Here is a 27,681-nt window from a genome sequence, read left to right as displayed (position 1 = left end):
TGCATCCGGAGTTTGTAAGCTTCGTCATAATTGGTCAGTAGTTTATACGAGCAGCTACTAATGGATAGCAGTTCTTTTAAAGCAAAGTATCATTCTATTGCAAAATGTGTGCCATGCCGCGTAACATGTCACAACGCTAGCCAATCCGTAGCTTTCGTGGATGTAGACAATTCCAAGCAGATCTTAATACTATAAATTGTAGCTTTGTCGAATCGACGGCCATTTATGTGTATGTTTCGCAATCAAACACCCCTCTATGTAATGCGAAGGGTATTCTGAACTGAAACAGATATTGGGCGATCCGCATTTTTGTATTTGTTGCTAGTATAAGGATGTCACAAAATCGGCCATCATTAATAGACCATAGTATAAACTCTTGTACACAAATACTTTTTCGTACATCAAACCCTCACTTTCAGTATAATTAATCAAAGCCAAGCGCAATTGTAGAGAAAACAACAAAACATTTGTATGAACACAAATCTCTTCATGTGAGGATTTCTTAAGTTTAGATTGTCAACTGACATCACATAAATTTTAGGTTGGTGTCCCATGCATGTAATCCATTGCATTAAGATTTGATCGTGTGCTAATGCAAAGTGATGACTTGTCAGTGGAATCAATGGACGGACAACTCCACTATAGATAAAACCATAATGCTACCGAGAGAAAATCTGGACAAAGCCAAATGAAGCAGCAGAAACTAGGATCTCGTGAGCTTGCCAACGGCGGCTGTATTAAAAGACGGAAGACTCATTATATTGATACATAATACCACTCATTATATTGATACATAATACCAAAAAAGCTGGTCATTATAAGAGAATGAATGATATAAGAACTGATATATAACTGAGAACCATCCGTCATAGAATATGTGTCTTCCCTCACTTGAGTAGAAAAAGAATTCCAGTTCACACCCTAAAACAGAAAATCATGCATAAAGAATGCTCAAAACATCGTTAACCGGCAATATTAACCAGCCATATTAAAGAACACAGACAGTACAAAAGTACATGTTGAGGAAGCAGACTTGTTAGAACAAAAAATACTGTGGATTTTAACTACAGCATTTACCTATAGCATTTGACTACAGCATTTAATTATAACATTTACCTATAGCATTCAACTATAACATTTAACTATAGCATGAATACAGATACCAGTTTTTACACATCTAATGAGAAAACATGATTGAATTTTAATACTGGTCATACTGGTCATACAGCCAACTAACAGAACAACAGCCATATTGCCATATTCCTTACTTTTTAACTATCTGCACCACGTCTTCATCATTTAGTACATGTTCCTTGCCCACTCTTTGCGGCTGGTGCTTCACAGAAGAGCCCCATACCAACGCGCTACAAATATGAATAACCAAGTACCTACAACTACGTACGTTGCCTGAAACATGCTTACGTTGCCGGAAAAAGCAATGATTATGTGTCAAGTGTGTTATAAATTGGTAAAAACAAAGCGTGCTGACAGTGATGTAGGAGCTGAGAGTGCTGTCAGTGATGTAAGAACTGAGAATACTGTCAGTGATGTAAGAACTGAGAGTACTGTCAGTGATGTAAGAACTGAGAGTACTGTCAGTGATGTAAGAACTGAGAATACTGTCAGTAATGTGAGAACTGAAAGTACTGTCAGTGATGTAAGAACTGAGAGTACTGTCAGTGATGTAAGAACTGAGAGTACTGTTAGTGATGTAAGAATTGAGAGTACTGTCAGTGATTTAAGAACTGAGAGTACTGTCAGTGATGTAAGAACTGAGAGTACTGTCAGTGATGTAAGAACTAAGAGTACTGTCAGTGATGTAAGAACTGAGAATACTGTCAGTGATGTAGGAGCTGAGAGTATTGTCAGTGATGTAAGAACTAAGAGTACTGTCAGTGATGTGAGAACTGAGAATACTGTCAGTGATGTAAGAACTGAGAGTATTGTCAGTGATGTAAGAACTAAGAGTACTGTCAGTGATGTAAGAACTGAGAGTGCTGTCAGTGATGTGAGAACTGAGAATACTGTCAGTGATGCAAGAACTGAGAGTATTGTCAGTGATGTAAGAACTAAGAGTACTGTCAGTGATGTAAGAATTGAGAGTACTGTCAGTGATTTAAGAACTGAGAGTACTGTCAGTGATGTAAGAACTGAGAGTACTGTCAGTGATGTAAGAACTAAGAGTACTGTCAGTGATGTAAGAACTGAGAATACTGTCAGTGATGTAGGAGCTGAGAGTATTGTCAGTGATGTAAGAACTGAGAGTACTGTCAGTGATGTAAGAACTAAGAGTACTGTCAGTGATGTAAGAACTGAGAGTGCTGTCAGTGTTGTAAGAACTGAGAGCGCTGTCAGTAATGTAAAAGCTGAGAGGCTTTAGATCAAGAAGATGATAATAAAATGAAATTGATCAAAAACACATTATAAAAATTGCCTCAATTTCACTGTTTTTTTCAAGATTCGTCGGGTTTCACAGGATCTGCGTGACATCTTCACACAAAATCTCAATTGAAAATGGAAAATGGCAGCATTGGCATTAAAAGAAAACTTGAGTGTATTTTAGAAAACGTTAATGAGAAACTGAAATATGCAAGCCTAACACTGTACCAGAAGTACTTCAATTAGATCAATTTGAACTATACAAGAGATACATATGAAGGAATTACTCGACAGGAACCATGTGTAATAATTTTGATTTCCTTACTGTTTGAAGTCTTTGAGGAGGTTCTTGTGAATCTTCATACAGAAATGCTCGACAGTAGTTGCATGCGATTTAAGAACTACTGGCGACTGGTAGTCGGGGAGTTGTCCTTTTGGTTTTGTGTAGCTGTCAAGGGGAATACATAAATTGACAAGCATAATGCCTATATATCGGAATGGTCTCAGCTGGTGCAGCAAAACATTGCAAAATAGCTAATTGTCTGGAACACATTACATAGCTGAAAACAGGCAATTTGATTCATGACAGTATTTCCATCGGCTAAATACTTCTTCCGAAAATGACTGAATGGATTCCTGCAGAATGCATTGAGATTTTTGGTTTCACTTTAGATAATAAAATTCCACCAAAACGCTTAACAGTTCAACTCTAATGTGCAGTTGAATAATCGTACTTTATTTGCCTGTAGAGAATGCTGTGCAGACTTTGGCCACAATTACAGATGAGATGAGTAAAGTCGAGTTTATGAGTGTCCATTAAATACTAACATTCGTGTGAGGCTCAGGTATGACCACATCTTCTCAAGCAGGTCATCAAAATTCCATTTATGATGCGCCGAGATCGGCACGCAATGTGGAATCCGGGATATGATATCAAGTTCCTGTGAAAAATCAGTTCCATGTGTTAAAAAAACACAATATAAAGGTCAAGAATATTTATTAGACACATGACTAGGCTATTGGTAAGCACTTTTTGTGAGAATGTTTGAGGTGAAAATATAAAATACCTTTGGATTGGATATTGGATTGTAGCAAAACTAAAAATAGGACCGTCATGAACATAATTATACAATCAAAAGAATCAGAAGTAACAAAATAGCGAACAGTAATAGTAATGTAGCAAAATAGTAATGTAGAATAGAACGGTAATGGATTTTAGCCTTTGATGTTCACTAGGCTATCATTTATTAAAATGCATCTGTTTCACTCTGTTTCTGTCTCTTGCACTCGGTTATTAACGATAGCAATATGTAATGACTAGCAATGCTGACAGAAAAGTCGAGAGTTTCAGAGTTGAATCAGCAGCATGTTTGTTATGGCTAGTCAAATGAGCTTCTATAAATATGTTTCGACTAAAGCGAATGGACTGCTTTCAACCATATGTGTCAATGTACTAATGGCAATAGAAATTAATTCTAGCAGAGATATAAACAGGAATGGTAAGCCATTTTTTGACGATTCACAATTATTGTGAGTATTTATCCGCGCAGTCAGACTACACCACACAAAGTTAACAAGTTTTAACATCGCCGTCGTTTGTCAAAATTATCCAATAGTGAAGCAAATATTATTATACAAATTCATTGTCTGTTGTTAAATTTGGTTTACAGCCCCAAAACCAAAACAATTTAACTAGGTAGTACTTCAAATAATTGCATATAGCAGTAAAACAAATAGATCGTGTATAAGTACCAAAGTACAGGCAAACATAAATAACTGAAAAATAAATGAGTAAATAAAAGTTTTTGAGTTATCAGAGCGTTCAAGTTATCAGAGCACTGTCATAAGTCCATGTATTTATTAGTAGATACATGCACATATACAAACTATAATATTAATTAAAAGCATAAACAGCTTGTTTCAAATTAAATGCTTCTAATGTAAAGTTTTAAAATTTTTACCAGAAAGTATAGAGATTTTTCTCACTTGAGATTTGTTTGTTGTTTTAGATGATGTGACTGCCAGAACGTTTTTCAGATTAAAATTGGCAAAACTTGATCGCTGTTGAAATGCTCAGAAGAAAAGACATCTTTTTCTTTTGGGCATTTTAACCAAGATCAATTTTGCCGATTTTTCTTGAAGTTTATGCCAAGGTTATCTCACTTTTCCTTGCCTTATCGCGCCTTGCCTTGCCTTGCCACTTCCTTACCTTAAGCGGATGTTTGGTAAAAATCAAATTTTACCAAACCCTTTGAAAAGTATTTGACAAAAATATTTTGCCAATGATGGTAATAACGACACCTATGAACTACTAAAAGATGAGGTTTATCTCTTTGGCTTGGAATAAAGTGATATTCTAAAGCGATAACAACCGTCTCGGTAGCCGTCGGGCAAAAGACTGTTCGAGTTAACGAAGTTGAAGTCGAGTTATCTGAAGCAATTTATCATTACGTGGGAACGGACCAAACAAAACCCTTCGAGTTAACCATATGTTCGAGCTATTCGAGGGCGAGTTATCCATGTTTGACTGCATATGCAAAACAGAATCTATAAAGATATTGTGTTGTTAGAAAACTTTAGCAACACATAAATGCCAGTGTTGGCTAAATAATTAGCAAGTTCAGCAACAGAGTAATAGAATAATGCAACATGGCCTACTCGACCTTATATTACATAGAACAATGCAACATATCCTACTCGACCTTATATTACATAGAATAATGCAGCATATCCTACTCAACCTTATATTACATAGAACAATGCAACATGGCCTACTCGACCTTATATTACATAGAATAATGCAACATGGCCTACTCAACCTTATATTACATAGAATAATGCAGCATATCCTACTTGACCTTATATTACATAGAATAATGCAGCATAGCCTACTCGACCTTATATTACATAGAACAATGCAGCATAGCCTACTCGACCTTATATTACATAGAATAATGCAGCATATCCTACTTGACCTTATATTACATAGAATAATGCAACATGGCCTACTCAACCTTATATTACATAGAATAATGCAGCATATCCTACTTGACCTTATATTACATAGAATAATGCAACATGGCCTACTCAACCTTATATTACATAGAATAATGCAGCATGGCCTACTCGACCTTATATTACATAGAATAATGCAGCATAGCCTACTCGACCTTATATTACATAGAATAATGCAGCATATCCTACTTGACCTTATATTACATAGAATAATGCAACATGGCCTACTCGACCTTATATTACATAGAATAATGCAGCATAGCCTACTCGACCTTATATTACATAGAATAATGCAGCATATCCTACTTGACCTTATATTACATAGAATAATGCAACATGGCCTACTCGACCTTATATTACATAGAATAATGCAGCATGGCCTACTCGACCTTATATTACATAGAATAATGCAGCATAGCCTACTCGACCTTATATTACATAGAATAATGCAACATGGCCTACTCGACCTTATATTACATAGAACAATGCAACATGGCCTACTCAACCTTATATTACATAGAATAATGCAGCATGGCCTACTCGACCTTATATTACATAGAATAATGCAGCATAGCCTACTCGACCTTATATTACATAGAATAATGCAACATGGCCTACTCGACCTTATATTACATAGAACAATGCAACATATCCTACTCGACCTTATATTACATAGAACAATGCAACATGGCCTACTCGACCTTATATTACATAGAACAATGCAACATGGCCTACTCGACCTTATATTACATAGAATAATGCAACATGGCCTACTCGACCTTATATTACATAGAATAATGCAGCATAGCCTACTCAACCTTATATTACATAAAATAATTCTACTCTAATAATAATAAATTCTATATAGTCTGGACTAAGAGCATAAAGCCATTCTTTGTGCTTAGCACACATGTGCAAGCAGTGTTCGGTTATAAAAATTCTTCCTTTCCATAAAAACTATTTAAAATGGCGCTTCATGAAAATCTGTTTAATAAAAAAAAATTCATTCCGATGCGGATATTAACTGTTCAGCTGTGAAGATTTTGTTAGAAAGCAATGAAGATGAAATTGGAGGTTCAAAGGAAGGTAAGGTGAGCAAAAGTGACAGTGAGACAGAAACTGGTAGCGGCAGCTAATGATGCTAATTATAAATAAATTTATTTAAATGCTTATATTTTAACTTCCGCAATGTTTACAAATATTGTATATGTCACTTGCTTTTATAGATTTATTTTAAACACTTGATAGATTATTATCATTTATTTTGTAAACTTGCCGATTTATAACATACTGTTTGATAACCCCAAGGCTGTTATCTAAACTTAGCTTGCGGTAAATAGAGGCTCATAACTCAACTTTTATGGTGCATAAGAAGTCAGTTTTTGCTACAAACTGAAGCAAACATATAAATCTAATGTAACATTGCTAAACCTATCCATATATAAATTTCTCAAAGTATGTCTATCATTCCGGCTATAGCGCACGCTGATTATTTTACTTATGCGGCCACGCGTTACGATGCCCTATTAAGAAATATTTTTCGTAAGGTTCAATTACTATATTTGGGGTCAAGGCCAATTATTCTCACGCGGACAGTTATATTGAAATATTTTGGGACCTAAGTATATGCAACACAATGTTTCTTGGTCTTTTTTTCAGTAGGGCAAATTTGTTCGGCCCACGAAATCAACTATTATTTATCTCGAGCTTGACATTTGACGATTAGGGTACCGATTATATACGTTATTTACGTTATTAAAAGATACACGTCCCTAAACTTGCCATGGTGAGTTATCCGTATCCGTTATAATAAACACGATTTGCTAACGTAAATGATAAAATTTCTGTTAAGAGTTTGAAGTTTACTAAAATACATACTAAAACTTACTTCAAGTATGTGTTTAGTAAATTAAATTCATTTAAGTTAAATTCAGCGATTATGTTATACATCTGTCTTGAAGGTAAGTACTCCACGTAGTACATTGTAATGTTTTATCTTGCATATCATAACCACAAAAGGCACTAAAGTCTTTGTAGGTACCTATAGTTGCCAAAGTTAACATAGTATTTGGTACTATTTTTAGTGATGATGATATTCACCAGGAGGCGATTGCATCAAATAATGACTATAGGTTTCTATACCACTCTATGTACATCTATAGCCTACGATATTTTCGCAGGCCAATTTTCGCATGCCAACACTGAAACGAACTAAAATCATATAATTGTATACCAAATTTTTTTTTTATTGTAATCATAGCGATATAAACTATATTTAGCCATTACTTTCTAATGAGTTCTCATTCACATTTAAACACCTTTACATTTTTATTTTTCCTTCTAATTTATTTCAATAAAACACTTCTTTCAAGTTATGAAAGTTGTGAAGTTGTTTGAAAACCTTTACAGCTGCTTTATTTATTTTTAATTTAGTTGTCCTGCACAAAACCTTTTGCTCCATGATATGAAGTTTGGAAGCTACAGTTGTTTGACAAAGTTTGAAAACCTTTAGAGTTGTTTTTATTTTCTCTCTTAATTTATTTTAACTACACAAAATATTTCTTTCATAATATGTAGTTTGAAAGTTAGAATGGCAAATATTGTTATATATTAAATATAAATCAACTTTCTGTCCAGACTTTTTATAACCCGAGCAACGCTGGGTAGCACAGCTAGTATATATATAAATCTCAGCTTGTCATCGTGGTCTGTCGGAATGAAAAGCTCGCTTTATGCTGGATTTGAACTCACGAAGATTTCAACCGCAAGTTTCTAAACGCGCATTCTAACAAGGCTACGCAGTTCTTACAATTCCATCGCTCTTACCATATACTGTATGCCCTTTTTTCCGATTGCACACGCTGAATGACATATTAATTGATACATTGGGCCCATGGGTTACCATATCTCTGTTATGAAATATATTTCGCCTAATTTTATGAAACATGATGCTTTTTTGTCCTCACCATGCTAGGGCAAATTTGTTTTCTGCCATCCAATATCAACAAAAATTTCTCTCTAAATTAAAATTTAGTGATTATTGTACTGATTACAATGAAATAATAAAAATTTCCCTATGCTATTCGCCGAAATGCCTCCCACAACACTGGAAAGAGATATACATTGCTCGCTATCTCAGTTCAGCGTTATTCGTTATGGTAAAAATTGATTCGCAAACAAACAAGTGATAAAATTTTAGTTAAACGCTTGAAATTTACGTCATAACGTACAAAAACTTCTTTCAAGTATGTGTTTAATAAGCTAAATTCATCGAAGTTAGATTCAGCGATTATGTTACACGCCTGTCTCGAAGGTAAGAACTCCCCACGGTACATTCTGCATGTCATACATTGTAATGTTACATATTCTTGCAGACCATAAGCACTAAATACACTACAGTTATTGTAGGTAACTATAGTTACTAAAGTTAACATATTTTGATGATGTTTACCAGGTGTTTGCATTAGATAATTACTATGGGTTTCTATACCACTCTGTATGATATTTGCACTTATGATGCCAACACTGAAATGAATTCAAGTCATATAATTGTATGCCAAATAATTTTTCATTGTTATCTTCGCAGTTACCTAACCATTACTTGCAGTTTAATTTTCCTCTTAATTTATTTCAACAAAACACTTCTTTCATGATATGAAATTTAAAAGTTAGTTGTTTGAAGATGTTTGAAAACCTTTAGTTGTTTTATTTTTTCTCTCAATTCATTTGAACTGCACAAAAACCACTTTTTTCACGATATGAAGTTTAAAAGTTAGAATGGTAAAAGTTGTATGCTTTTACAAATAAATTTTCTGCCTAAAGACTTTTATTACCCACTTTTATTACAACAGTGGGCATTCATCTAGTATATTCATAAAATTCAACATGCATTCAAAACTTTAAGCATAATAAGAAATAACTTCTCATAGCTTCAACTAGTTGCAACTCAATTTATGAGATCTGCGTATGTTAACCGCAAGTACAGTAATGTCCGCGGGTTACCATGTTCCTATTAAATAATTATTTTCGCCTTACCATGTGGAACATGATGTTTGTCGTCCCCGCCATGCGACATTTTTCCGCCATACGATATCAACAAAAAGTTATCTCGAAAGTCAAATTTGGCAGCCGGTGTGTTGAATACGTCGAAATAATGAACATGCCCCACAAAGCCTGAAAGAGGTATGATGCTCGCTCCCTCTCAGTTCAGCGCTATGTGTTATAAGTTATAGCGTAAACGAACCCGTAAACAAATAGGTGATAAAACTAGCCGATGACAAAGTTGAAGTTTAGTAAAAGATATACAAAAACTTAGCTTCATGTATGTGTTTAGTAAGCTAAATTCATTTAAGTTAAATTCAACGTTTATGTTTGTCTGTCTCAAAGGTAAGAACTCCCTACAGCACATAGTAATGTTACATTTTATTGCAGATCATAACCACTAAACATACTAAATACACTAAAGTTACTGTAGGTAACTATAGTTACTAAGGTTAACATTGTTGTTAATAATATTTATTACGTACAATACATATACAAAATGTTGATGATTTTACCAAGGTGTGTTTGCATTAGACAATTACTATGGGTTTCCATACTCTTCTACACATGTTCGCCTTATGATGCCAAAACTGGAACTAATAAAAATCGTATGGCGAGGGTAAACTGTAAAATATATCAGCTGGTAAAGAAACTTCTCAGCTTCCAATGCATGTTTATCAAGTGGTGCGCTAGAAACTGAAGACAAGATATAGCAGCTTTCCGGCAGCAATATCCAAAGTTCCAATTGTGCTGCTAAATAGTGTCATCCTTGCAGCACCTTCGGAGCCATGTGCGCCGAGTCCTAAAGGGTTAATTTATAAACTTATCCCACGGCCAAACACGAGCGAAGCGAATGTTTGGGAGCTTTATGATAAATGCATGTGCGCACACAACTGCCGAAAAATTATCCGTTAACAGCCGTTACCAAACCCTTGTACCGAAATCCAATCAAAAAATTTAACCATTTTTGTGTAGAGTCGTTTAAGTATAATAATGATACAAAACACATATAAATCTATTTAAATATGTTACTAAGTCTATGAAAAGTTACTGCAATATCCTAAAACTTACCCATATGATCGGATTATACATAACTAGACAGATTAATTTGGCCTAAAATCGCCATTACAACTTGACTAGCGTTTTTTAATTAAAATTAAAACCGGCCAACGGAACGCCGATAAGGCCGTGTGACAGAGAGTAGAACCATTAAGTCGTGCGCATTTCACGAGAAAAACGTGCACATTTCACCAGTCTATGCCATTGTCCAATTGCCAAAGGTTTCTGTAATTAAAGTAGATGTACTGAAAAGTAATCGTTTCTTTTTTTGCCGATTCTACCGGACTCTGACATTTTGTACACTTATAATGAGTACTTTGGTATTCCAACTGATGTCCAAAGCAGTGAAAGTAAAGGAAATGATGATGATATTTTTTTAACGATTTTATAAGATTATTACAATATTTAATTGTAAGAATAATTATTCGATTTTATGAGATTATTATAATATTTAGTTATAAGAATAATCATCCGAATTTACAAGATCGAAGTATATAGTGACAATGCAAGATGTTACTGTTATTATTTTTCTAAAGATTTTGTTGATGATACTGCAGCTTTGCCCAATATCGCGGTACTGCCAAGCCATTTTTAATATCTGCAAAATTATGTAAAAAACCTACATTTTCTTACAAATACACATCTATTTCTATGACTACCAGCTAAAATCTGTTTAGATTTTTAAATTCAGCATAATTTTTTGCATATAAATACAGAAATCTAGATAAATATCACAACTTCTTGATATTAATTGTTATCACCAATGATATACAGCCCCCCCCCCCCCCGCCTGTGTATATTACACAGCAGCTTGCCATTTTACTTCTAATATTGCATTTCTCTTATTACAGGGAAAAGATATACACATATAATCTTTTCCTTTCGTTATTGCTGTTTGTTGTACATAATAACACCCAGTACATTAGAGCTACCATTGCAGTTATCCTATTGCACTGCAGTGCCATTTGACTGCTAATATTGCATTTCCCAACCGGCAGTACCCTTTCTTTTTTCCAATATCACTTTGGTCGTGGGCTGTATGATAGGGGAATTTCTAGTCGCTATTTGTAGATTTTATTTTTAATTTTTACAAACTTTGTTTCTTTTATCCCTTCTACTTACAAAACTAGTTCTTTGAGAAACTAGTTCCTTGAGAAACTAGTTCCTTGAGAAACTAGTTCCTTGAGAAACTAGTTCTTTGAGAAACTAGTTCTTTGAGAAACTAGTTCTTTGAGAAACTAGTTCTTTGAGAAACTAGTTCTTTGAGAAACTAGTTCTTTGAGAAACTAGTTCTTTGAGAAACTAGTTCTTTGAGAAACTATGGATGTAATGTTGAAAATTACTTTGTATTTCGGGATAAATATTTGCTCCAAATTTACATCATGTGATGAATCATTCGTTAGTAGAGGTGATCATAAATTGAAGTATAACTGTATAATATTTTTGCTTAAGTTGACATCACACGGGTTAATTGTGGTAATATTTGATGGTGCTACGTTTATTTCCCAGTACTATTATGACCAGTACTATTACGACCAGTACTATTACAACCAGTACTAGTACGACCAGTACTATTACAACCCTACCACTAAATCTGCTTGACTTCCAACTACTCTGTAACTTTACTCTTATACAGAAATCAGGGGTACAAGAGGTACAAGAAATCCAAAACAAACCGGGATGCATATTTGGTCAATCTTGTTGAGAACATAAATGGCGGGTATGTAGACACGGTTACCCTCAACAACGTCTATCAAATCCTCAGCTGTCACGTCTTCCTTGAGCGTTATATCAGCATTGTGTATCTTAGACTCTCCCAGAATGGTTCTTACCAAATCCAAGTCTAATTCAGATTGGTTACACTGCAGAATGAACACACACAAGATGGTTACTATGGTAACAAACAAGAGCAGTGAGTGTGTTAAGCTCAGGTGCAGGGAATTAAATCACACAAAAATCAAAGACAGTTCAAATGCTTCTTAGGAATGAAATATTAGTATTTCCTGTTCAATTTTATATTTATTTGGGTCTTGCCACACCTAAATGTTTTTTGACAAGTTTGATATGAAAATGTGGTCAAAATGTTACTAAGATATTTCCAAGGAATAGAATTTGAAATTAGATATTTCTAAGGAATAGAATTGGAAATTAGATATTACTATGGAAAATTTTTGACTTATTGTAAGATGAGAGCATGTTTGATCAATTATCTATTATCTCATCACTGTTACTGACATACCATATCAGCAGCGGAGAAATGGTGCTTATGATGAAATTGGTACCTGCCTAGTTACACGCTACTGACAGTGTTAATGACCACTCTGAAGGGAGTGTTTGGAGTCACTCACAGACGTAAATGCTGATCCTCTGTCCTCCAGTAAAGGAAAAGAGCATTCAACTTGCCTTTAATGTTTTTCCTACTTCAAGATAGGAAGTGCAGCTATTTTTCCATATTCAGCTTGAAATATCAATAGCACAACAAAGGCATAACAAAGCATACACTTTGGATACACACCATAATGTTAAGGTTGATGCCACCTTTTTCTTTTTTTCTGAAAGAGATATTCGGTGGCTTTTTGTTGAGTCTGATGCCAAAACCTTCCAGCTCATGCTCTAGAATTCTTTTATGCCCGAGGGGTTTAAGGACGTCGAGACAGATGAATATGATGTTACAGGTGCGAGCAACAGCAATTACCTGCTTCCCACGACCCTTGCCGTCCTTTGCTCCTTCAATAATACCCGGCAAGTCTAACAGCTAGAAAAATCAGTAACAAACAGATTAGAAAACTTACCAATCTAACAAAACTGTTATCGAAAATGCAGTGTAACACGGGCCAACATTATAATAACAGATTGTCTGCTCATCCTAGTACATGCTAACGAGAAGGCAACTACCAAATTCGATTTAGCAAACGCTCACCTTTGTTGTCTAATATTCATTTTAACATCAGATTTATTTTTAATTTACTGTTTTAGTTCTGACATCTAATAAGATTATGAGTTTTCTTGGCGAAAGACCAAATAGAAAGCTGGTAATCCGTTTGTGCTCATTCATTATCTGCTTGTGTTGCATGCACAACCATATTGAATAACCTAACAGCTTTTGAGATAAATGGCTAGAATAACACGCGACCAAAAGTAATATTGAGCTATTTCACCACTTCAATATAGATTCAGGGATAAAGCTCTAAAGATAGATATTCAATCGGTATTTGCAAAAGTTCTCAGGCTATATTATGCTCTTAGACTATAACATACCCTTGAGGTACACGTATATGTTGCCTGTATGTTGTTGTATATGTATATTAAGAGATAGGAATATTCCGAAACCTTATTGCAATTCTAACTTTAAAATATCCAAATATTCAACTACGGAACCAACAGAAGCAGAATTATTGTCCCGAAACCTGAACATAACTATAGCATGCAGACTCAATTGCAAAATTATAGCAATACACCCAGGTTTAAAATAAAAAGACTAGGCTGTATTTTTGTCAGCATAGCAATTTGAAAACCCAAAAAGCTAGGAAAGTTAAATAAAAATGAATGTATAGCACCAACCTGAATTTTAGCACCTTTGAATCTTATTACACCAGGCACAGTCGTGAGCGTAGTAAACTCATAGGCAGCGACCTCTGAATACACTCCTGCCAGGTTAGTTAGCAATGTCGATTTACCAACAGAAGGGAAACCTGCAGTGACAATTAGGTGTTCAGCAGGTATGGATGTGCATATTATATATGTTGTATGGAGCATCAATGTACCTGAACAGATAATCTCCTGACGCTGTAAGGAAATAATCGCTGTAGTCAACAGATATTTGGAGGTTATGATGCAAAGCAGACATCTTGTCCATATGCAATAAGACCATAAGCATGCGAGTATAACAGTGAGAGTAGATTTTGTGAATGACTGATCATATGCTATCCATATCAACAGCACATAGCCCATGATTTATGGTTTTGTATTTAACAATCAACATGTAAACAGAGTGATAAACAAAAGGAGTACAATTTATAGTTCATACACAAAGATCTGTACACTAAAAAGTATAAATTCAACTATTGAATGCACCAGCAAAGAGTAGCACTAACTGAACCGATAAAAAGGTAGTTGCAATACAATCTTAAAGCCTAATTCTGTCAAAAACATGTTGCTCATAGAAAAAACCCAGACCTGAAATATTGATCTGCTAACCGTCATAAAATAGCAACAGCGTCACAAAGTGATAGAAGTGATTAAAAACTTGATTTAAGAAAATGCAACTCAAAATGTTACAACCTAAAAATATACAAACAAATAAATTTAATATAGGAAAATGTATTTATCCTATGTGTAACTAAATGATAAAAGAGCGATATTAAATAGTACATTTTCGTAATGCTGCAATGCATGCGAATAACTTTGGCACCACGCGATCAACTGTTCCAATTATTACTTCAACATTCATCAATACACAGAGAGCATTGACGAAGCTGATTCGAATGAGTCAACCTTGTGAATTGTCATGGACTAACCACCAATTACACTTCAGGAAGGTTAATTTGTTTACATTTTGGTCTTGCACAGCTGCTGGTTAACTATAAAACTATGCCATAAGGACCTTGTCAGAATGAACTCACCCTTGCCTAGGCAATTATTTAAAAGCATAAATGTAGACAGTTATTGTTGGGATAGAAAGTGACAAACTTTGCTCAAAATTCGGCGCGCTACACACTGCAGGGAGCATTGTGAAATTCGGCGCGCTACACACTGCAGGGAGCATTGTGAAATTCGGCGCGCTACACACTGCAGGGAGCATTGTGAATTTTGTGATTACTAAAATTTAAATAATATTCTAACAATAGATTTGCAATTTTAGTTACCAAATGCTTCAAAATTTTGGCACAAAATAAATGAAATAGAGAAAAAGTAAAACGAATATAAATGTACATCCAAATGTAATAAGAAGTAGAGGAGTTAGAGTAAGTTAGACTAAGTTAGTAAGGCTCTTAGTCATAGGCAATCGACGATCACATAGAACAAACATGAGGTGTTATAGTTGTTTCCTTTACATTTGTAGGTTTCAAAGTCTGTGTTGTGACACACATCAGATGAATCTCAAGACTGAAATGCTGTTGAAATTATATGTATCACTCTCTGCTGGTACTAACCAACAAAACCAATCCTGGCATCTCCAGTTTTGGCAACATCAAAACCCTCTCCTGTTCCACCGCCCCCTCCGCCTGAAGGTTCGAGTAACTCTCTTTTTAGTTTCGCCAATCGAGATTTCAGCATACACAGATGAGACATGGTAGCTTTGTTCTTCTGTGTGCGTGCCATCTACAATTTATATATCTTATTCATATAAAAAATCATTTTGTGTGAGTTTGAAGCAACAAAATTAGGATTATCATAACACATTAAAATGTTCCAAGAAATTAACATAGTAAGACAAAACCAATCGAATTTTATCTGACAACTTTGAATGCTAATAAATGCACACACAAATTGTTTCTTGAAGCATTGGAGTTTGTTGAGAGGTATAATTGGTTGAGTTGAAAGAGCGAAGTTGCCGAGTGAGTTGGAATCTTCGAAATTAGCTCTCAGAGACTAGATCTTCAGGATTAACTCTAATCTCTTTATTAGGCATAAATAGAGAATAGAGCAAGAAGCAGTTTTCTTGAACATTAAAAATAAAGCAATTTTGAGTCACGCTGTTGTTCACATATATCTTCGCGAAACTTATCTACGACTAAATATTTTCTCAATATTAGTGAAGTAACACACTTTACTTTTTCGAATATGGATGCATTGTTGCCAAACCGTAACACATGTATTAACTTTAATGTTCCTAAAGAATTTTTGTCCATTTTGGGCCTGCCACAATCATTGAATACCATGACCATATCATTAGTGTAACATTTGCAATATTGACTAAGTTTAAGGATTTTTCACCCTCAAACTTTTTATGAAACCCCCGTGAATATTATGACAAATTTTATATAATATAAATTTTTATTAATAATTATTTAATTCGATTGATTTACTAATTATTAATAATTAAGTTAATAATATAAATATAAAATATATTTTAGCTAAACAAGAAACATGAAATGTTTCTAATCTATATACGCTTATTTCATAGGCAGCTGTGAAAAAGCAGAGAAAGAACCTATCATTGTAGAAAATAACAAGTAAAAGAAAGCAAGTCAAAATTTAGAAGAAAAGACATTTAGAAAAAAATTTATCTTGAAAAGTTGAAACTTAATTGAAACTTACACCACATTCTATACTAGTGTTATATTACAAACGCTAATGTTTAGGTTGAGTCGCTTTTCGCTAATGAGTCAAAATGGTTCGGTTTCAGTATGATGCACAAGTGGCTAGGTGCAAGATAGGTGCTTAAATTGGATTGTTCAAGTCTGAACTTGAATATTGACAAAAACTGTACTTATGAATTTAAAGGTGTATCCATGATGGTTTTAGCAAAATGCTTGAGAGCTTACTGGGTAAAAGCATAGCAGAGATCATCATTGTGTGATCTGATTGATCTCTCTAGTGATCTCATCGCATGGCTGCTTTTACCAGCTCAGTAATTTTTTCATATTCTAATACGCAACTTCTTTCTATCCTTGCTAATTTTCTTTACTTGTTCAAAGTTTATTCCTATTAATTTTAGGTCATTGTCAATATCTTTTAGCCGGGCGAGAAATAAAAGCTCTTATGAACCCTATATACGATTACTCTAAAGTTGTAACGTAGCTTATTAAAGCTCACACGTATTTTAAATTTAACTTGTGTTAGCCAACAGTGTTCATTTCTTGTTATCATTTTACAAAACAAAGGCCTCAATAGCATTCAGTTTAATGGTGACTTATATTTAGAGTGATGTGACAAAATTAGTCGGTCAGATGAGTAAAGGGCATGTATAAGCATTAGAAATGCAGCTTTTGTTCGACCTGGCTAATAATGCTCGCACAAAATCGTCCAACGGTATCACCAGCTCCATAATCTATCAAAAAGTATAGCCTGCTATAACTTGAGAATTAGCTGTTACATGACTAATCCAGTACCTCGGCTTCAATGTCCGCTATCCTTTCTAATACTCCCATTTCGAAAGCAAGGGAGCGAAACCGTTGTTAATAAACACCAGCCCGGCTGGTTACATTCCTCCTAATATATATGCAGACTGGATGTGTACGTTGGCGCAAAAAGAACACTTCTTGCGCGAGCGTGTAGGGTACGGAGGTAGTCCGCAGAGACTCAGAACCAAAATACGTTTTGGATATTTAGCCTTTCATCCGATTCGTTGTATCCGCTTTTACAGATTGGACTAAGATTTTGTCTTGTTCCTTCGTCTATACGTGTATTGTTTTGCTACAACTTTGGTGCAATACTAAGGCTAGTATATATCTCATATTGAGAAAGGTATAAAAATGTACTCATCCGGGCATGTAGAAACGATATTTATTATTATCGGACTTGCAACTTCTTTCCTTGGTTGGTAGCATCCCATGGTTAAGTGTTATCTGGTATGCTTGCGATCAAGCGTTTCAGATCATAGCTGCATCTGAGTCAAACTTGTTTTCTGGTCGTCAGCATTGTCCAACGTTCAAGCGACAGCGTTGTAAGTTACGTTGTTCGTAGAATGATTTTGCCACCCTAGTATAAGCTATGTGTACTAATAACCTACCCTATAAATAATACGCGTTGTTGCATAAATTGTATCCGTAACTGGCTGTGCATCTCTCTGCTATGGATGAAACGGTGTTGTTAGTTTTAGTATGTTAGTTTATCAATTGTGCAAATATCGTGTCACCAAGAAATGTGTTTGATTCATGGCGTACTAAACCAATGAGCGTATTTACATTATATAGCGCTAAATTAAGTCTACCAAATAAAGTCTACTCTTTCGTTAATTGCTCGGTAATTGTTCTCGGTTTAGATTGTCAAAACATAAACAGTTTAACAGTTCACAGCTTATTGGTTTGGCGTGAATTGTTATCTATATAGTCAACACATTGAGAATAGCTGAACGCAACGTTTAGTAAATAGTAGCTGCTTCACTGATATATTGTAATAGATCGTTTTGTAAAAGCTATTTTAATTTTGTATTATTATAACAAATATCACATTTAATTGGTCAATGAGACACTGGTGGTGAAATAGCTTGCGGCTTAACCTATGTTTATAGATGTCACACGCAAAATTTTCTAAGCTACTCTTGGGTATTTTATATGCAGCACTTTGTAAAACACATCAAATAAGTAATCTAGTAAAAAGTTTCGAAACGCAGTTTGTTAATAGCTGTCTATATAGTGATTATTAATGAAAAATCATAAATGATTGCCGATCTGAAAAGAAGGTAGTGAGATAGCAACTGTGTGCTCTATTGCAAGGTAGAAAAATTGTATTGTTCATGGGTCAGGCAGTAATTTGTAGGAGTTTTGCCATAAAATTTGACAGCAATAACATGGAAAATTATATTCTATTTTTCAACATGGTTCTCAATTTTTTCTGCACATTTGTTCCTTTTTTTGAAATTCTGAATTATTTTGGTGTAAAATTTCGGTGACTGCATTTTGAACCATCTGCTGCATCTGTTTTTTTATGTGACTTTTTCGTCACCCGAAAAAATTGCTTAAAGCAAAATCTAGAATCTAAAGAGGGTGTGCTTATACCTCCTACCCTAATTCTTCAATCTAAGCCATAGTGTGAGCAGCAGTTTTTGGTTGGGCATTGTTTTGATGCTCAACATCGTTCGTTTGGAGGCCCTTTTCTGCATTATAAATATTGTTACCACACTCGAATTCTCAGTCTAGTTTGAAAAATTTAGTGTGTTTCCTTTTTCTTAAAATCAACAATTGGAGGGCCCTTTTTGAACAGTTACGTTATTTAATAGGAGACTCTGCATTCCTCTCTTTACTTACTGGCAATTCAACTCAGGTTTATAATTACACACCCAAGTTTTGTTTATAGTAAGTTTCTTGGATTTCATCAGTTTGGCGCTTCATTTTTTTCTTGAGTTTACTATTTACTTTGAGTTTACTATTGCGTAATTCATCAATAGTATTTTCTCTAAACATTTTGTGCAGTTTGCATGCATCCTTCTTAAATTCGGTATGAAAGAACAACTCCAATTTTTGAAAAGGGTGCGAAAAGTTGAAAAGTTTCATGAAGTGGCAAAACAACATATATAACGATGTTCCCACTACTTTTTGACTGACCTACATGAAAAAAAAACAAACAATTCACGTATTTATTGTCAGTCAACATATACCATAAAACATCTTTTTGAACAAGGGTTAAAAAATACAGTACACCACCATTTTATTGAATAGCACCTCAGTTTGCCCACCATATTGACATTCTTTGAGCCTTACCAATCCATAATAGAAAGGGATCAGTAAAAAAGTTTTCACAAAATAGTACTAGTAATGACTCGGTTACATCAATAATAATTAATTCTTTCATTGTTGCTGTAGTGGTTGCCATGATTTTAATTGCGGTGTACTTGGAAGATCGATCGTCACGATCATCAGAACTAGACTCTGGTCTAAATCATATCCATTATTTTCAGATTCATCCATAATGTGGTTTACAATTATACCTGAAGACTAGCCCTTTCACTGCCCCAGCAAATTTATGCAAAATCTATGATTGACTGCTGTCGATGCTTTTTGCGAAATTTACCTTGGCTGTATAGCAACTAAATACTATTGGTCCATGACAACACAATCAACGATTTTTGGTACTTCTATGGAATTGATGGTAATGTCTGAATATTTCTTACAAAAAGTAGCCAATATTCGCGAAGCAAAGTATAATCTTTGATCAAAAATTCCCAGTCAAAATCCCAGTCAAAAAGTACATTTTTTTCAGACGCTCACATTTGTTCGTTGTAATATGGTTTCCGCAAGCACCTCCTGTGTTAAAAAAAATTGCTGTTGTTGATGGCATTATAGCCAATTCAGCTTCAGAAATTGTTGAATACCCGGATAATGAAAGTAACCGCACTGGCTCTTACACTAAATAAAAAATAAATACACTAAATATACTAAAGTTATTGTGGGTAACTGTAGTTACTAAGGTTAACATACCATTTTGTTACTAATTTTTAATATGTATATTGTATAAAATTTTGATCATTTTTGTTTGGGGATGTTTACATTATATAATGATTGGTTACTATACCCCTCCATACGCAATTTTCACCATACGATGCCAACCCTGGAATGGATTAAAATCATATCCTGAGGGTGCACTGTACTATTAGCCTAAGACAGTTATTACACATTTCTTTGGTGTTGCATTCAAAGTTTGAGCGAAAAAAACCGTAAAGACTAAGTTGAAAGACGGACTTCATACGAACAGAAACAATGAATAGTTGGTGTTATCTATTAGTAGGGTTTTGTGGATACTTTTTTATTGATCACTTACTGTTATGGGTTCGTAAAAATCTAGAATGTCAAATAGTGGCAGTCAAATGGAGTTAGTCTTCAAATAGAAGTGACGTTCAAATAAAGGTGTCGTTCAAATACAGGTTTTACAGTAGCCATGTTTAGCATTTGGTTTGAAAAAGTTCAGATCAGTGGTTCTCAACCTACTTCATACCATAAGCCGCTTTGCACCATCCAAAATGCTCATGTCGCCCAACCTCAAATACCTATGGCCCAAGAAAGTCACGAACCATTGGCGATTTTTAATATATGAGTAACAATTACTGATAAAAGATTATTGAAAAATATTCCCATATTTATACAGAGTAACGAAAGAAAACAACATAAAAGTTAATGCGAGTCTGACACTGGTGTTCACCTCTAGGTTTTTTACACCGTGGTTCTACTTAAGATAAAGCACACTTGATGTCATGAGCTGCATCAGAGGGGTTCCTTGATTTAATTTTCAACTGCACGGTTGTAGAGAAACCTGACTCACAGAGATATGTATTTGTGAAAGGCTGTAACATCGCTAAACACTGGCTACTGAAGGATAGCTGGATGCCTTTTTGGTCCAAAACTGGCTGAGGTGTACATCGACAAATAAATCATTAGTCCAGGATCCATTTTTTTAGCTCTATAAGTACATATTGGAGGTAATCTTAAATGTTTTCTACTTGTGCTTTGAATGGATTTCTTGACAGGTTAAGAGATGTAGGTTTCAGGTTAGGGAAATATCAATCAAACGTCTTTCAGTGCTTTGAGATGTGCGATGCTGTTCAGCATTAGCTTATAGTTTACTGGTTGGGCGCCCACTGTCTAAAACAGCTTCCGGCGGAAATGGAAAACCCCATTTACTATTTTGCACTTAGAATTATTCAGTTTATCGGGTAAATGATTTTATTACATTTGTCTGCTGAATAATAGTACTCTGGGTATTAGAGTTTCAAATTCAACAAATTCAGATGCTCAAAGACATCCATTGGATAGGCCAGTTGCTGCAGGAAGTACTTGTTTCTGAACTTGTCATCAATCTTCTTACTCTCCTTGATAAATAAAAGCAGTTTCTCCCTTAGTTCAAACACTCTGGCTACTACACTACTCTTAGAAAATCAACATACTTTTGTATAAAATAGCAGAGCTGTGTGCTCTGTGTTCGTACTGACACAGAGTTGTTTGAATAACCTGCTGTTCAAATACCTTCCCATTACATAGTTTACAGCCTTAATAACATAATCCAAAACATCTTAGATGTCAGTGCTTGTCGGTATACTATCCGGTGAAGCACAATGCGCTTGAGCACTTCCCTTTGAACCGGATACTGAAAGCGACTCCTGGACTTGAGCATTGCCGGAGCACCATCTGTGCAAACACCACAAAGCTAGCCTCACAACATACCTTTAGTCTAAAAAACATCAGACTTTTTTTTCACATCTGCCGCTTTTGTAGTTGTCTCAAGAGACTTACAGAAAACCATACCTTCCTTGATTTCCTTGCTGGTTGCATATCTAACAAAGCAGCTTAGGTTTGAGGTTCACGCAACATGGGTGGACTTGTCAAGCTGGATTGCAAATAACCCAAATAAAGCACCTTTGACTTCATTGATGAACTGTTCTTCAATGTCTCCTGATATCCCTGTTATCCTTCTCTGTATTGTACTGTTTGATAAAGGCACTTGAGCGAGTTTCTTCTCTGCCTCCTCACTCAGAATCCTTCTGACCATTAGGAGAGCACCTAGTTTCACTAATTCTACACCAATAGTGTGATGCTTTTTGGCTTTTGCAATGAGCATGCTTCGTAAGAAATTGAAATCAAATTTTGCTGTTGCTGTGATTGGTTCTTTGAAAGCAATCCCGGCTCTTCCCAACGAGATTTGTATGAAAGTGATCCAGGTCATACTTCAATTTTGATGGTCGTAAAGAAGGTTTACTCAGGACTTTGTAGCAAACTATATACAGTGCACCCTCGAGATACGATTACCCTGATATACGATTTTTTCACCTTACGAAGTCAAACATTGTGATATCTTCACCTCGCTATACGAATTTTATTTCACTATACGAATTTGAGAAAAGTTTCGCCCGAGTTAAAATTTGGCCGTCGGTTTGCTCATAACACACGTCGAAATAAAAAAGACACCGAAATATGGTTCCCGAAAAAATTCTTAGAACATTTAGAAGAGACACGATGATCGACTTCTCTCATATCCGCGTGGAAAATTTCGTGTAAAATGCACAAGCGAGAGCAAATATTCATTTGTAGCGTTATTATACCTTTTACTCTAAAGTTTTAAGTCAGCATACGTATATAACTACAAGTATCTACATTTAATTCGTTATCTATGGAATCTGAGACCGATACAAACGTTACAAAACGAAGGAAAATTGATTTCTATGTCAACAAAGTTGGATGTCGTAAATAAGAAGGGACCCGTATTATCAACATTGTCAAGGAATATGATCACAACCAATCAGCATTTGCAATTATTATTAAAACAAGAACTCCATTAAAGCAAGCACAAGAAAGAGCTTTCGACTGAAGATTTGAATGAGCTAGGTCATGCACGCGATCAGCATACAAAAGGAGCAACCATTTAGTAAAGGCGAGGATGTAGAAAATACAGGAAACCCGCATTCGCAGAAATATTTTATGTTTAATTTACTGATGTGGACTGGTACATTAAAACAATGCATGTATAATATATATTATTTATCTCTTGTGTGGCATGTTTTTCATATTTTATTTGTTTCCTTTTGATTTTATGTTTTATTCTCTTGTTTAACCATGTCTTTGCATATGGGCTTGTTATCTTCTACGTGAATACAATTCATCGTATGTATGTATGTAACGCATATAACTAGCTGCTCAGGATAGTTGACGCATCCACATTACTTTCTGAAACTTGCTAAAGCCTTGTCCCCCCATAGGGTATAAATACGTACAAACTTTGTATGTATGGTTACATTGATTTTTGTGCACATTTCATACAAGACAAACTACTGTACCACATTCTCTAGATCCTTTTACAAGCGCTAGCTAGCAATTTTCTCGTTGAAAAGGTAGAAGAATTGGACAGGAATGGACAACTTCCTTTAGCCTGTTAAAAACTTCCAATTCATTACGTTTTAAATTTATTTTCAAGTGTGCAGCACCATAATTAGCATTGATACGCTTTTGCCTCATCTCTTTTACTCGCTACATGTACCAGCCAAAGCCACGTTACTCCAAAGGTATGTATGTCCTGTGTAGAAAATAAAATTTTCTTTTTCCTTTCGGTAGCCATTAAATGGTCAAGTGTGCGAGGTGGACGGGTATAACTGGAGTATCTCAGAACCTGGTTGCAACCTCAGAACCTCTATGTATGCATGCATACATGCATGCATAGAGGTTCCATGCATGGATAGAGGTTCCATGCATGCATGCATAGAGGTTCCATGCATGCATGTATGCATGCATACATGCATGTATGCATGCATACATAGAGGTTCTGAGGTTGCAACCAGGTTCTGAGATACTCCAGTTATACCCGTCCTATTGATTTAGGTTCAAAAAGATTTCAAACAGATAGGCTAAAGTTTATAGTGAAAGTGAAAATAAGAACTGCTGAAGGATAAAATTTCGTGATAAAAAGTTGATACATTCTAAAACTTAGTTTTAAGTTTAGCAAGCTAAACTTACTTGAAGTGAATTCAAAGTTTATGTTATGCGTACCTTTTGAAGGCAAGAACTCCTTACCGTATGTACTGCATTTGGTACACACATTATAATTTTGCGTTTTATTGCAGATCATAACTATTAAAATACACTAAATACAATACAGTTACTGTAGGTAACTATAATTACTAAAGTTAGCATACTATTTTGTTGCTAATTGTCAATATGTACTCATTTTTGTAAAAAAAATTGACGATTTTGACCAGGGGGTGTTTGCATTGTTTAATTACAATGGCCTCTATACCCCGATATACGAATTTTTCACCATACGATGCCAACCCTGGAACGAATTAACATCGTATCTCGAGGGTGCACTGTATTGAGCTTGGTCCTAATCTAGTGAGTGAAACTGTGAATCTGAACTTGATGTAATCTGGATCAAAGATATGTCCCTTTGTTTCAATTATCTTGGATACAGTTATTTAAAGGTTTACTTGCAACAAAATTTACATTACAGTTATTTGGTATCAAAAGATTCACCATGTCTTACTCTGCTGTGCTGTAAGTGCAAAGTATGTGTAAATGTGATTACAAGCTCTTAAAAGCTCAAAAACGAACAGTTAATCGCAGCCATCACGAAACCGCCTTAGATCAGAATCAGTTTATTTCTTTGACGTAGTCATTACATTTGGTTATTGTTTTGTCACGTGATGTTTTCATGTAAATTGAAAGGCCAATAAAAGGCTCAATATAAAATTTCTCCTAGCACTAGTTTATGACAAACACTTCAGGTTTTACCGAAGAGCCCTTATCAAATATAGACGCTCGCTAGTTTACAGTTTTGTTTCGGCTTGGTTTAATCGTCTAGTCATAATCTGATCATGTGACCCATACTTCCTGCCAAACAGCACGAATAATTTCTGCTTCATTTTCCGATTATCACAGGTGACCAACAGGCTCATCATTTTTATCAGAGAATGATATGTACTCCTTCGAGCTAAGGTTAGAAAATTAATCGAATTTTCACGGTAGGTTTTGAGATATCAGTGCTCAAAATGGCAGCATTACAATGATGATGAAATAGACGCGTAAGAACAATAAACATGGTTTTATTGAATGCGTGAAGTATATTTGTGAAAGTATTTCAACGAATGAGGTTGCATGAAAAGTGTAAACAGAAGCCATCTTGTACAAATACGTCCCATTTGAGCCGTTTTGGAAAGAGATTCTAATCTACGACGGTCTCGTGATGGCAGCGATTAACTGTTCGTTTTTGAGCTTTTAAGAGCTTGTAATCGCATTTCCACATATTTTGCACCTACAACACAGCAAAGTAAGATATAGTGAATCTTTTGATACCAAATAACTGTAATGTGAATTTTGTTGCAAGTGAACCTTTAATAAAAATGAGTTTGTACTGTATATCCCCATTTATAGGTAAGCTTATGTCGCATACAAGCCAGCTCTAGAAAACCTCCAAAATTAGGGAATTTATAAAAATTCGCAAATTAGCCGACCCTATAAATCGTAACACGCCTTACATACCTATCAAAGCAAAAAATTGCTGACATGGAGTGACTTTTGTAAGCTTAGTGCAAAACGTTTTTGATTGTGAGTAGCTGTATAGTTAGTCTACCATACTTCCAATTAATCAAAAAGAAACAACTATCTGATTGCATTGAGCCAATGGAAAACATGTTTGCATGTCATGCTGAGCTTAGTTTCGGTTTGCAAAAACATTTTTTATTGCTATTTCTTCTTCGCGATGATAAGACGCATTAAAGCTACATAGGTTTCACAAATTGTCAATCGATGAACTTCTGATGGTTATCTATTTGGCTATAGTAGTAGGAAACTGAGTATTTATTTTTTAACAGTAATAATAATGCCGTAATCTATAGTAATGGTGGTAATTCGTCTGACTCAGAACATGCTCAACCTGTCACGTGTGATTTTAGTCAGCTATTTCGCTTCCAAGCCTTCTACATAGTCTATTTTCCACTGGCAGATAAGAGCTTTTGAGCACAAAACAACTACTAACATAAAATATATACCACATCTTGTGGCCCCCCTGAAAATATGATATTGGCCCTCTGAAAATCTGCTGTGGCTCCCATTGAGAACCCCTGGTGTAGACCAATATACCAGATGAAAAAGTCGGTAAGATAAGTGCAATTGAGCCTGTTGATTTGGCTTACTTGCTGGAAAGAATTGTGTGTAAGCACCTTGTGGACAGTTGTGTTATACAGATGTATTACAATCACTCATTGCAATTGAACTGACCGCATCTTTTTTTAGATTTCATTCAAGTCAAAGCTGTAAATAGACAGTGAAGGTCTCATCAACATCCATTGTGAAGGGAAACTTCCCGTGTACGGTGAGGATGGCGTGTTCGTGATGAGTAAATCTTTAATGAACACTGTGTTATTTAAATCCTTGTTAATCCACTCTTTAATAAGTACTGTTATGAAAGCTTGGTGGTTTTAGTATTTTATTGACAGCTAGGTAATTGAAGAGGTATGTTTAACATGTTTAAAATCTACACTTCTCTGCTTGAGTTATCAAACAGTAAAAAATTATCAGAACAAAAATTGGCAACTTGTGGCATTGTTCTTAAATTTTCGTTGCATATCCAAGATGGCAACTACTAGTGTTAAATAAAAAATAACTTTGTATTATCTTATTTTGTCAGCTGCTCCCTTTTCGGTTAGATGCCATATCTAATAAGAATGTTTTTCAAGTGTATTGTAGTGCTGAACTGCTGATAGCTTCTGCTGCTGGTTTGTATGTCAGGGTGCTGATGGAGGGGGAGGACTGCAAGGCAAGTGGAAGTATCGGAAATGTTGCCAGTGAGGATGAGCATGATTCGGGGTGTGGCAGGAGTCCACCCACACCACCGGCCACCAGCCTGTGTGAGTTGGAGAGCTCGTCCGTCATCACATACACTCGAGTTAGTAAATCATATCGAACAATTTCTGTATTCTTTGCCAGCATGTTTTTTAAGTGGGATCATCATGTTGATGATCAAGCATGTCAGTTACTGCGCATTTCGCAAAAATGCCACCAGTCATCGCAAGTACAGTCATACCTCAACATGCGAGCTTGATGCGTT

The 27,681-nt window shown here is 35.2% G+C and overlaps 2 protein-coding genes across 5 annotated transcripts in view; one reads left to right on the top strand and one right to left on the bottom strand.

The window, feature by feature from the left end:
- Positions 1–709: 709 nt before the first annotated feature.
- Positions 710–17,730, bottom strand: LOC137388879 (developmentally-regulated GTP-binding protein 1-like). 2 transcript variants are annotated; one of them, XM_068075356.1, is made up of 9 exons: positions 17,550–17,729; positions 15,648–15,816; positions 14,056–14,186; positions 13,010–13,249; positions 12,171–12,356; positions 3,208–3,320; positions 2,705–2,827; positions 1,269–1,364; positions 710–921 (listed from the first exon to the last, which is right to left on the bottom strand). In XM_068075356.1, exons 1-9 carry the CDS (start codon positions 17,586–17,588, stop codon positions 915–917), a joined length of 1,104 nt encoding a protein of 367 aa, XP_067931457.1. In that variant the 5' UTR covers positions 17,589–17,729; the 3' UTR covers positions 710–914. The 2 variants fall into 2 exon arrangements, with proteins under 2 accessions (XP_067931457.1, XP_067931458.1); XM_068075357.1 differs by lacking the exon at positions 710–921 and having other exon boundaries at positions 1,265–1,364; positions 17,550–17,730.
- A 206-nt stretch (positions 17,731–17,936) lies between these two features.
- The window catches only part of LOC137387270 (uncharacterized), a 44,060-nt gene continuing 34,315 nt past the window's right edge, over positions 17,937–27,681 (top strand). The window contains exons 1-3 of one of the 3 annotated variants that reach the window (XM_068073617.1): positions 17,937–18,103; positions 26,868–26,946; positions 27,363–27,519. In XM_068073617.1, the coding sequence (XP_067929718.1) occupies positions 27,370–27,519 (150 nt within the window). In that variant the 5' untranslated portion in view covers positions 17,937–18,103; positions 26,868–26,946; positions 27,363–27,369. Of the gene's footprint in view, positions 18,104–24,948; positions 24,969–26,867; positions 26,947–27,362; positions 27,520–27,681 lie in introns of those variants that run through there. The other 2 variants (XM_068073618.1, XM_068073619.1) reach the window with 2 other exon arrangements.

This window comes from Watersipora subatra, chromosome 2, assembly GCF_963576615.1.
Source record: "Watersipora subatra chromosome 2, tzWatSuba1.1, whole genome shotgun sequence".
In the NCBI taxonomy this organism is placed as follows: Eukaryota; Metazoa; Bryozoa; class Gymnolaemata; order Cheilostomatida; family Watersiporidae; genus Watersipora; species Watersipora subatra.
The sequence above is the reverse complement of the archived record's forward strand: the minus strand, read 5'-3'. Positions and strand labels throughout refer to the sequence as shown.

Bases quoted from the DNA above. Each gene is read 5' to 3' on its own strand.
- LOC137388879 (XM_068075356.1), bottom strand. From the start codon at position 17,588: ATGGGAGTATTAGAAAGGATAGCGGACATTGAAGCCGAG. The intron at 2,828-3,207 runs GTTAGTATTTAA...TCCCCTTGACAG, and splicing joins TACCTGAGCCTCACACGAAT to CTACACAAAACCAAAAGGAC. The intron at 1,365-2,704 runs GTAAGGAAATCA...TCATATTTGTAG, and splicing joins CTCCTCAAAGACTTCAAACA to CGCGTTGGTATGGGGCTCTT.